Here is an 11,351-nt window from a genome sequence, read left to right as displayed (position 1 = left end):
CCGACTGTCGCTCAAGCCGGCCCGAGCCAATCAGACGCCTTTGCCCTCTCACTTATGCGCGCCGGTAGCAGCCATCGCTATCCAACATGTCGGTGACGTGCGTCCTCCCCATGTGTGTGCGAGCAGCCCGAGGCCTCCTGAGGCACCGGAGCGGGTCAACGGGGCCCCTCGCCCCGGCCACTTTGGGCTTCGTTCGCGGAGCCTCCACGGATGTGGTCGAGCCCAGTACGAGCAGCGCCTCGGACGGGCTGGCTCAGGCTATCCTCCAGGAGCGGCTCGCGCAGCAGCAACGCCAGGTGAGGCGGTTACCCCGCAGGTGTCCGCTCGATTTCTCATCACGCATTCGCCGATCTGGCGGTGACAGAGCGACCGCGGTGCCATGAAGCCTCCGCCCGGTGTGGAAGTGGGACCGGCGCGTCCCCTGTGACATTTCATGGCTTTCTATTATGCTAGCTAGCTAGCTAGCATTGATCTGGTCCTGTAGACCGGGAGTGTCAGATGGGGGGGACCGGTTAATGGGAGTCATTTTTTCGGCTTAAGCTCAGTAGTAAGACGCTGCCCCCCCGGTCTTTCCATTCATGTACGCCCGCCTTTTGAATGAATGAACCGGAACAGATGACTAGGTCAGCGTGTTGACGTTAGCATGGACGAAGCTCGGATGTGTTCATACCTCATTCTGGGTTTTGTCTGTGCTGCTGTCTAACGCCTCTGTGTAGTTCTCCTGTCAGAATTCCCCTTTTGTTGGTGTTTGTGTACTGTTAGACGTGGTTCCGTGTGGATTTGGACTGTGGCTGCATACCTGGCAGCTCCACATTAGAGCCGCCATCCCATAACGACCATAGCCTGTAGGTGTAGAACTAAACATGCAGATCCTACAACATCAAAGGTCTAATCTGCGGTTCTTTAACACTAAATGCTGCATCCAAACCTCTCAAAAGGAGCCCAGATTCTCATTTCTTCACCTGTTGGAGTTCCTGTAGTTTTAAATTATGACGTAAGTTAAAACTACAGTTTTATCGGCCCCGCTTGTCCCCGCCCCCCACGGCTTGTCCCCGCCCCCCACGGCTTGTCTCCGCCCCTCCGCGCATTGATCACTCTAATCAATGATAGATTGATTGACAGTGACTCCTCCTGTGTGCAGGCTCCTCCTGGAGGTGAAGGCGAGGAAGAGAAGGAGCAGACGGAGGACAAGAAGCAGAAGGAGAACACGGCCTACGCCAAGAAGATGGTTCTGAGGCTGGCGGGGCTGATGGGGGTGGGGGGGGCCGTCAGCATGGTGTACGTGTTCGGTGAGTTCGGGCCTTTTCTGGACGTGTTTGTTGCCCTCGGCTCTGCCCCCCAAACAGGCGATATCGGCTGTTAAGTTCATTAAGTTCATTAAGTACATTAATTTCATTAAGTTCATAATGAGACATTTGGAGATAAAATAATGATCCGATGTGTTCGTCTGTCTGACTGGAGATAACAGCAACACCCTGATCTGTTTAGGCACCAATTCAGTGGATGAACAAGGAAACCAGGTGAGATTCTCCTGACACACACACACACACACACAGACACTCACACACACACACACACACACCACTCACTCACTCACTCACACTCACTCACTCACTCACTCACTCACTCACTCACCACTCACTCACTCACTCACTCACTCACACACACTCAGAAACACACTCATACACACACACTCAGAAACACACTCACACACTCACTCACTCACTCACTCACCACAGACACTCACTCACACAGACACTCACTCACACACACACACTCACACACACACACACCACACACACACACACACTCACACACACACTCACACACACAGACACTCACTCACTCACTCACACTCACTCACACAGACACACAGACACTCACTCACTCACTCACTCACTCACACTCACTCACACACCACACACACACACTGTCAGCTTGTGTCTATGCAGCGAGGTGTTTCTCACCTCTTCTGGGAGGACATTTTCCTGCTGTGGTGGTTTGGGGGGGCAGAGGTGTGTGGACGGGAGAGGAAGGACACACTTGTGTCACCTCTGGCCTAACCTCACCCCCCCCGGGGGGGCGCCAGCGTGTGACGGCTTCCTGCTGAGGCTCTTTATGGTCGCGCCGTAAAAGAGCCCCTGAATACTCAGCCCCCCCCGGGGGGGTCGTTCTGGTGCTCCTCCAGCCTCAACAGTGGTATCAGCAGAGCTCAACACCAGGAGCGTCTCCCAGAGCTTTATGGGATGTCTCCAATAATGCTCCTTGAATAACATAATCTGTTTCCTAGGTAACTACAACATACCATAATTACTGATCCAATACTGTTACCATGGTAGCAACCAGCCTGCTACTAACCCCTTTGGGAGGGGAGCTGGCCCGGCGGACCGAACCACCTCTTGACCCCGTCCTCTCCTGTGGCCCACTGGGGCAAACGTGACCCGTGACCCCAAACGTGTCGTCTCTGGTTCAGAAGGGTCCAGAAACCCTAACCCCTAACCCCTAACCCCTAACCCCTAACCCCTAACCCCTAACCCCTAACCCCTAACCCCTAACCCCTAACCCCTAACCCCTAACCCCTAACCCCTAACCCCTAACCCCTAACCCCTAACCCCTAACCCCTAACCCCTAACCCCTAACCCCCTAACCCCTAACCTTAACACTAACCCGAGTTAACCTAGTTGGTGCTGGGTTCACAGACGTTAACGCCTCAGCTGATCTCACGCGGCGCCACAAGTGGCCCGAGTGGTGCTCACGTGTTGTGAAGTCTGTGGGAACCTGGACAGTCCGTTCACGTCCTCGGGAACCTGATCCTGGCCCCGTCCTCAGGAACCTAGACTGGTCCCGTCCGTAAAAGGCTGTATCCTGTGAGGCCAAGAGGCAGATTGGTCCGGATCAAAGCTGAGCCCCCCCTCCCCCCCATCCATCCATGGGGGTTTCTTAGAAACTGAGATGCAATAACGGGTTTTTCCAGCAGAATCAACTTTTTGGGTTAGTTCCTGGTCAGGAGATGGTGGACACCGGATCAGTTTTCATCTCCAGCCACAACAGATGCTAACTAGTGTTCTGAACTTCAGCTTCAGTGTCTGAAGCTGTAAACAGCTGATGGGGGGCTGTTAACCCCCCTACCCCCTAACCCTACCCCCCATAACCCTACCCCCCATAACCCTACCCCCCAAACCCCCCTACCCCCCAAACCCCCTAACCCTCACCCTCTCACTGGGTGTGAGGGTACCAAGATCCACGTCTGCTGAGGAGGAGCAGCCTGTTCTCACACAGTGAGACACCAGGTCCAGGTCCAGGTCCAGGTCCTGGACACATGATGATGGACCACAGATGAGCAATATATCGGTTAATTTAGCATAAACCCTCACGTCTGATGGGTGATAACCCAGCTTTACTACCCTCTGGTCCGTCATGGTGACATAATCAGTTAATAAATGAGCTCTTCAACCGTCTCCAAAGACTTGAACTTGTTTTCTGCTCTTTCCTCAGATTCCAGACGAGTTTGACAAAGGTGAGAAAAAGATATTTTAATATTTTAGACCTTCATTTAAACAGGAAGTCCTGATGAGGTCGGGGTCAAAGTGCAGCAGCAGCCACACAGGTCACGACCTTATACCACCCTAACCCTCTAACCCACCTTCACACACACACACACACACACACACACACACACACACACACACACACGGCCTCTGTTTGCTACATAGGCATGCCCCCCCCCCCCGGGGGATTGGGTCTCCTGGGACGATGTGTGTGTTCATGACTCTGGTAAAGACTCAGCTTCCCATGGGGCCGTGGGAACATTAACCAGTTTCAATCCGGGTAGCTCCCACTGTTGGCATGGCGACAGCCCATAAATAGTCTGATCACTCAGCTGTCGAACTGGTTAAAGATTAGAATCAAAATAAAGAAAAGAGCATCCCGAGCCTTGTGAACCAGAACCAAACGTGTGGTTTCTGTTTCAGATCCTCCGGTTGTCCAGCAGGTTAAAAGGACCTACAAATACTTCAAAGACTACAGACAGGTCAGTAACCAAGGTTAAACGGGTCAGTAACCAAGGTTAAACAGGTCAGTAACCAAGGTTAGACGGGTCAGTAACCAAGGTTAAACGGGTTAAACAGGTCAGTAACCAGGGTTAAACGGGTCAGTAACCAGGGTTAAACGGGTCAGTAACCAAGGTTAAACAGGTCAGTAACCAAGGTTAGACGGGTCAGTAACCAAGGTTAAACAGGTCAGTAACCAAGGTTAAACGGGTTAAACAGGTCAGTAACCAAGGTTAAACGGGTCAGTAACCAGGGTTAAATGGGTCAGTAACCAGGGTTAAATGGGTCAGTAACCAAGGTTAAACGGGTCAGTAACCAAGGTTAAACGGGTCAGTAACCAGGGTTAAACGGGTCAGTAACCAGGGTTAAACAGGTTCTGAGTCCAGACGGAGCCCATCCACCAGCCGGTGCTGCTGGTCCTTCACCTCCCTCAGGAACTCGACCTGATGACCTTTGTTCTGGATTTGAACGTAAGATTTTCTGTAATATTTCGGTGAAACTTGTGACATTTTCTCGCAATTCTGATGAATCAGATTTTCCTCGTGTTTCGTTAGTCTCACATTTTGTGTCGACTTTTCAGGAAACTCCAAACAGGAAGCGTCGTTTGTTCCCAGAATCACTGATTCTAGGGGATTATTGTAGAAACTGCAGGTTTCCATGGTGACCCCGATACTTGCTGCTAAGCTAAGCATGACGCATTCTGGTTATTCCCTTCACGCTGAAACTCAGTGATTAATCTCAGACTGCTGACAGTAATTGATATTAGTAATTAGTTCTGTTCAGCCTGGCATGGTCGTGGTCATGTGTGCCACAGTTAGAAGCACGCTGTTAGCATGCTGCCATCGGTAGCACGCTGTTAGTATGCTGCCATCGGTAGCGCGCTGTTAGCATGCTGCCATCGGTAGCGCGCTGTTAGCATGCTGCCATCGGTAGCGCGCTGTTAGCATGCTGCCATCGGTAGCACGCTGTTAGCATGCTGCCATCGGTAGCATGCTGCCATCGGTAGCGCGCTGTTAGCGTGCTGCCATCGGTAGCGCGCTGTTAGCGTGCTGCCATCGGTAGCGCGCTGTTAGCGTGCTGCCATCGGTAGCGCGCTGTTAGCGTGCTGCCATCGGTAGCGCGCTGTTAGCGTGCTGCCATCAGTAGCTGTCGGCCAGCTCTCGTTAGCATTATCCCAACTCCAGGAGCTAAATTCTAGAAGGGAAGCAGCAGTTGGGAGACACTGTGGACAGATGGTGGAGCGCGTTCATGTCCAGATGTGGAGGGAAAGCTTCCACATGAAGCATTTCTAGGAGAAGCTGTGATGCTCGACACCAAAGAGGCTGAAAATGGATCCAAGAGAAGTCTGTGTAAATTCTCAGTCATCCAGGTCATTGTATCCAAGGTGGTTTTCTCTGTCAACGGCGAAACGTCTTCAAGAGAAGAAACCCAGTCCAGTTGACAGAGAAAACCACCTTGGATCCAAGAGAAGAAAACAAGTCAGCACAGGAAGTGGCTGGAGGCCCCCGGGGCCCCCGAAGAGAGAGTTCCTCCTTTTGTTCTCGTTGGACTCATCTTGTTCAAATCGATCTGTTTATTCCTCAGATGATCATCGAGCCAACGAGTCCCAAGCTGCTGCCCGACCCCCTGAGGGAGCCGTACTACCAGCCCCCCTACACCCTGGTGCTGGAGCTGACCGGCGTGCTGCTGCACCCGGAGTGGTCGGTACGTGCACGCGCCGTGCACGCGCTCCGTACGTGCACGCGCCGTATACACGCGCTCCGTACACGCGCTCCGTACGTGCACGCTCCGTACACGCGCTCCGTACACGCGCTCCGTACGTGGACGCGCCGTACACGCGCACCGTACGTGCACGCGCCGTATACACGCGCTCCGTACACGCGCTCCGTACGTGCACGCTCCGTATACACGCGCTCTGTACGTGCACACGCTCCGTACGTGCACGCTCCGTACGTACACGCTCCGTATACACGCGCTCCGTACGTGCACGCGCTCCGTATACACGCACCGTACGTGCACGCGCTCCGTATGTGCACGCTCCATATACACGCGCACCGTACGTACACGCTCCAGCAGAGTGGGAAACTGGGATCAGGCATCCTTAGTAACCTGACACGCTGGCATGTTCCGTCACCTGTGGTGACACTCGCCTGTGTGACACTCACCTGTGGTGACACTCTCGCCTGTGGTGACACTCTCGCCTGTGGTGACACTCACCTGTGGTGACACTCACCTGTGTGACGCTCGCCTGTGGTGACACTCGCCTGTGGTGACACTCGCCTGTGGTGACACTCACCTGTGTGACACTCGCCTGTGGTGACACTCACCTGTGTGACGCTCGCCTGTGGTGACACTCACCTGTGGTGACACTCACCTGTGGTGACACTCACCTGTGTGACGCTCACCTGTGTGACACTCGCCTGTGGTGACACTCGCCTGTGTGACACTCACCTGTGGTGACACTCGCCTGTGTGACACTCGCCTGTGTGACACTCGCCTGTGTGACACTCGCCTGTGTGTGACACTCGCCTGGGTGACACTCGCCTGTGGTGACACTCGCCTGTGTGACACTCGCCTGTGGTGACACTCGCCTGTGTGACACTCGCCTGGGTGACACTCGCCTGTGTGACACTCGCCTGTGTGACACTCACCTGTGTGACACTCACCTGTGTGACACTCGCCTGTGGTGACACTCGCCTGTGGTGACACTCGCCTGGGTGACACTCGCCTGGGTGACACTCGCCTGTGGTGACACTCGCCTGGGTGACACTCGCCTGTGTGACACTCGCCTGTGTGACACTCACCTGTGGTGACACTCACCTGTGAGAGTAACAGAGGTGCTTTTCTGCCTGCAGCTCTCCACAGGCTGGAGGTTTAAGAAGCGTCCAGGGATCGACTACCTCTTCCAGCAGCTCGCTCCGCTCTACGAGATCGTCATCTTCACCTCGGAGACGGGCCTTGTAAGACGTGCACGCACACACACACACACACACACACACACACACACACACACACACACACACGCTAAGCTAACCCCCCCCCCCCAACCAGGTCAGGGTTACCTAACCTTCAGTTCTCATGAGCTCCTGAGATATGGAGGCTGATCAGAGCCGTCTGCTGGCTCAACCTGTCAAAGTGTCTCGGTGCACGGAGCCCCAGCGCACGCCCGCGCACGCCCGCGCACGCCAGCGCACGCCAGCGCACGCCAGCGCACGCCAGCGCACGTCAGGCCAGTAGGTGGCGCTAGAGTCTCAGACGTGTATAAAGAAGCTGGTGCTCACAGCAGGGAGTCTCAGAGTTCTCCTACACACCTGTAGCCTCTGACCAGTGAAGAGCTCCGGTCTCAGACGGGTCGGCGTCAGCAGACGGTCCTGGACGGTCCTGGACGGTCCTGGGTGTCCTGGACGGTCCTGGACGGTCCTGGGTGTCCTGGATGGTCCTGGGTGTCCTGGACGGTCCTGGATGGTCCTGGATGGTCCTGGACGGTCCTGGACGGTCCTGGGTGTCCTGGACGGTCCTGGGTGTCCTGGATGGTCCTGGATGGTCCTGGGCCATCTGTCAGCCCTCCCACAGAATGATGGCGTCACCCTGACTGGGCGCTACTGTTGCTGTCTTAGCTCCGCCCTCTCACCTGCTAACAGCATCGCCGCTCCTGTCTGTGGACGTGTGTCACCTGTGTGTGGACGTGTGTCACCTGTCTGTGGACGTGTGTCACCTGTCTGTGGACGTGTGTCACCTGTCTGTGGACGTGTGTCACCTGTCTGTGGACGTGTGTCACCTGTCTGTGGACGTGTGTCACCTGTCTGTGGACGTGTGTCACCTGTCTGTGGACATGTGTCACCTGTCTGTGGACGTGTGTCACCTGTCTGTGGACGTGTGTCACCTGTCTGTGGACGTGTGTCACCTGTTCTCCTGTCCTGTGTGTTTCAGACGGCGTTCCCCCTGATCGACAGCATCGACCCGCAGGGCTTCGTCATGTATCGCCTCTTCAGAGACGCCACACACTACATGGAGGGTCATCACGTCAAGGTGTGTGTGTGTGTGTGTGTGTGTGTGTGTGTGGTCCCCAGTCCCCGGGATGGTTTCATATGGCTGACCTTTGACCTCTTTGTTCCTGTCGTCATGAGCTAACCACGTAGCTGATTCTAGCTAACGTGAGCAGGTTGTTCTTTAGACGCCTTCTCTCTTGGTGTAATGCCACCTCGAACCTGTGGGGGCGCTGTCCATCTGGGTCGGCCTGTATTTTCCTGATGGTTCTGAAAGGCCTGAAGAACTTCCTGCTTTTACTCCTGATTGGAGGATTTGGGTCAGATGATTCCTCCAATTTTATTTAATTATAGTTTCTCATGAAAGTTGATGATAGTTGACAGGTTTCCCTTTGGTCGGCCTCCTTCCTCCTCACAACAATAGCCCCCCCCCCAGGCCTCGTTAACCTTCTGCCCCCCCCCCTCCCCCAGGCCTCATTAACCTTCTGCTCCCTCTCTCCTTCCACTCTTCCTCTTCTCTCACCCTCCAACTGTCATCTGTGTTTATTGACCAGTCTGGTGGTTCGGAGGAGCTGCTTAACCTACTTTTACAGACAGAACACAATGCTAATGGTGCTAGCACCAGATGCTAATGGTGGCAGCAACAGATGCTAATGGTGGCAGCTACAGATGCTAATGGTGGCAGCTACAGACGCTAATGGTGGCAGCTACAGACGCTAATGGTGGCAGCTACAGACGCTAATGGTGGCAGCTACAGATGCTAATGGTGGCAGCAGCAGATGCTAATGGTGGCAGCTACAGATGCTAATGGTGGCAGCAGCAGATGCTAATGGTGGCAGCTACAGATGCTAATGGTGGCAGCAGCAGATGCTAATGGTGGCAGCTACAGATGCTAACAGAGTTATTCAGGAGAAGCTAAAGCTGCAGATGTCCAGGGAAAGTTGCTAAATGTCTCAGATGGATTTATTGTTCATCTTTAGCCTCAGATGATCCGGATTAGAAGCCACCCAGAACTTTCATTCATGTGTGTTTCATCTACAAATGGACCCTGGTTCTGAGCCTTCCCACGGACCAGTGAGGGTTCTGACCCAGTAGGGGTTCTGACCCAGGGAGGGTTCTGACCCGTCCTCAGGTCCAACCATCAGATCGTTTATTGACCTCTTTAATGAGCGCTACTGAAATGTGTCCGTCACTCTTCCCTTCTCCTGAAACTCCTGAATCGGGTTTATTCCATTTCTTCATCTGTAATTAATTAATCTGATGATTAATTAATCTGCAAACATGAGACATAATACAGCAGAACTGGAGAAACACCGGAAGTGTTTCAGGTGGAGACAGTTGGAGTTGATCAGCAGCGGTGGGGGTGGTCTGCTGAGCAGCTGTCTCACACACACACACACACACACACACACACACACACCACACACACACACACACACACACACACACACACACACACTGGTCGGTGACGGCATGATGTAATTCCGAGGAAATAATAAAGTTGTTTATTGGGTGTGATGCAGGGAGGAGGGGGTGGATAAATCGAGCAGACCCACAGTGTGTTCCCACACACACTCATACTCATGCAGTAACCAACGTGTGTGTGTGTGTGTGTTCAGGACGTTTCCTGTCTGAACCGGGACACCAGCAAGGTCATCGTGGTGGACTGTAAGCGCGAGGCCTTCAGCCTGCAGCCCTTCAACGGCCTGGCCCTGAAGAAGTGGGACGGGAACTCTGAGGACAGGACGCTCTACGACTTGGCCAACTTCCTGAAGAGTGAGTCGCCTGTGGGCCGCCGGGTCGCCTGTGGGTCACCTGTGGGCCCCCTGGTCACCTGTGGGTCACCTGTGGGCCCCCTGGTCACCTGTGGGTCACCTGTGGGTCGCCTGTGGCCCCCCTGGTCGCCTGTGGGCCCGCGGGTCACCTGTGGGTCGCCTGTGGCCCCCCTGGTCGCCTGTGGGCCCGCGGGTCACCTGTGGGTCGCCTGTGGGCCCCCTGGTCACCTGTGGGTCACCTGTGGGTCGCCTGTGGCCCCCCTGGTCGCCTGTGGGCCCGCCGGTCACCTGTGGGCCCCCTGGTTACCTGTGGGTCACCTGTGGGCCCCCTGTGGGTCACCTGTGGGTCACCTGTGGGTCACCTGTGGGCCCCCTGTGGGTCACCTGTGGGTCACCTGTGGGTCACCTGTGGGCCCGCGGGTCACCTGTGGGTCACCTGTGGGTCACCTGTGGGCCCCCTGTGGGTCGCCTGTGGACCTGAGACAAACGTTAGCTTCTCTGGCTTGTGTCCCTCAGCCATCGCCCTGAGCGGCGTGGACGACGTGCGCTCCGTGCTGGAGAACTACGCCCTGGAGGACGACCCCATCCAGGCCTTTAAGCAGCGGCAGGCTCAGCTGGCTCAGGTGAGCAGCAAGTGAGGGGGGTGCACCTGCGTTCCTGGGTCACCTGTCTGTCCTGTGTGCAGGAGGAGGAGCAGCGGCTGGCCAGCGTCTCGCAGCAGCAGAAACAGGGACTCTCTCTGGGCTCCATCACCTCGCGCTTCTGGCGCTCCAGGCAGCAGTGACCCCGCCCCCTCCCACCTCTCACGTTCCTCGACCAATCACACGTCAGCGCACGGTCAGGGTGAGGGGCAGAGCCAGGTCAAGTGGGAGTGGCCGGGGGACCACGGGGGCCATTTGTGGTGCGCTGGTGCGGAGCACTTCCTGTTCCTGAGGGCGCCGCTCATTCATGGCCCCGCCCTCTCGCTCAGACTTCTGAGGCTGCTGATTGGTGGAAAATAGAGAGTCTGCAGGTCAGGGTAGCGCCTGTCCCACATAGAACCTTCGCTGTGGTCCAGATGGTTCTAAACGGAACGGTTTGGTTCTGTTCGGCCATGCGTGTTTCAGCGGTCGTGACGCCTGAGGGAGGAGCTGAACACGTGTCCCGGACCCAACCCGACCCTTCCGTTTGGAAACTGGGCTCCCGTTTTTAATCTGTCCTGTATGATGAGCGCCGTCCCCCGAGCGGCGCCGGGTCCGGGTCGGCTCGCAGCGATGCCAAAGACGGAACCCTCGGATTTGTGTTTCACCTCTGAACATGTAAAAGCGCAGCATCTGTTCATGCTAACGTCATGCTAACGTCCTGCCTGTGACTCGAAGGTCATTTCTTCCTTTTCAACAATAAAGAGAAACGTTGGTGTTTAAAAGCTGTTGCAGCTCCTCCTTCATCCCCGTCCACAGGGACTATTTTCTCTGCGGCGCATTTATCTGCAGCTCCTGCTGTGTTGTGCTCCAGCTGGGCAGAACCCCCCCCAATCTTTGATTTTATTCCTGTTGATCCTC

General features: G+C 55.3%; 1 protein-coding gene across 2 annotated transcripts; it reads left to right on the top strand.

Annotated features, from left to right (window-relative positions):
* The first annotated feature begins 38 nt into the window (after positions 1-38).
* On the top strand, positions 39-11,215 carry timm50 (translocase of inner mitochondrial membrane 50 homolog (S. cerevisiae)). 2 transcript variants are annotated; one of them, XM_057049485.1, is made up of 11 exons: positions 39-296; positions 1,142-1,289; positions 1,489-1,520; positions 3,496-3,517; positions 3,972-4,030; positions 5,634-5,753; positions 6,905-7,009; positions 7,980-8,078; positions 9,655-9,811; positions 10,327-10,433; positions 10,496-11,215. In XM_057049485.1, exons 1-11 carry the CDS (start codon positions 87-89, stop codon positions 10,592-10,594), a joined length of 1,158 nt encoding a protein of 385 aa, XP_056905465.1. In that variant the 5' UTR covers positions 39-86; the 3' UTR covers positions 10,595-11,215. The 2 variants fall into 2 exon arrangements, with proteins under 2 accessions (XP_056905465.1, XP_056905466.1); XM_057049486.1 differs by lacking the exon at positions 39-296 and adding an exon at positions 491-623.
* The last annotated feature ends 136 nt before the right edge of the window (positions 11,216-11,351 follow it).

Source organism: Takifugu flavidus, chromosome 12 (assembly GCF_003711565.1).
Source record: "Takifugu flavidus isolate HTHZ2018 chromosome 12, ASM371156v2, whole genome shotgun sequence".
Taxonomy (NCBI): Eukaryota; Metazoa; Chordata; class Actinopteri; order Tetraodontiformes; family Tetraodontidae; genus Takifugu; species Takifugu flavidus.
The sequence above is the reverse complement of the archived record's forward strand: the minus strand, read 5'-3'. Positions and strand labels throughout refer to the sequence as shown.

What these genes read in the sequence shown, in the direction of transcription:
- timm50 (XM_057049485.1), top strand. Translation starts at nt 87, where the DNA reads ATGTCGGTGACGTGCGTCCTCCCCATGTGTGTGCGAGCAGCCCGAGGC. An exon ending in TCGCGCAGCAGCAACGCCAG is followed by an intron (nt 297 to 1,141) that starts GTGAGGCGGTTA and finishes TCCTGTGTGCAG; the next exon opens with GCTCCTCCTGGAGGTGAAGG. An exon ending in ACTTCAAAGACTACAGACAG is followed by an intron (nt 4,031 to 5,633) that starts GTCAGTAACCAA and finishes TTTATTCCTCAG; the next exon opens with ATGATCATCGAGCCAACGAG.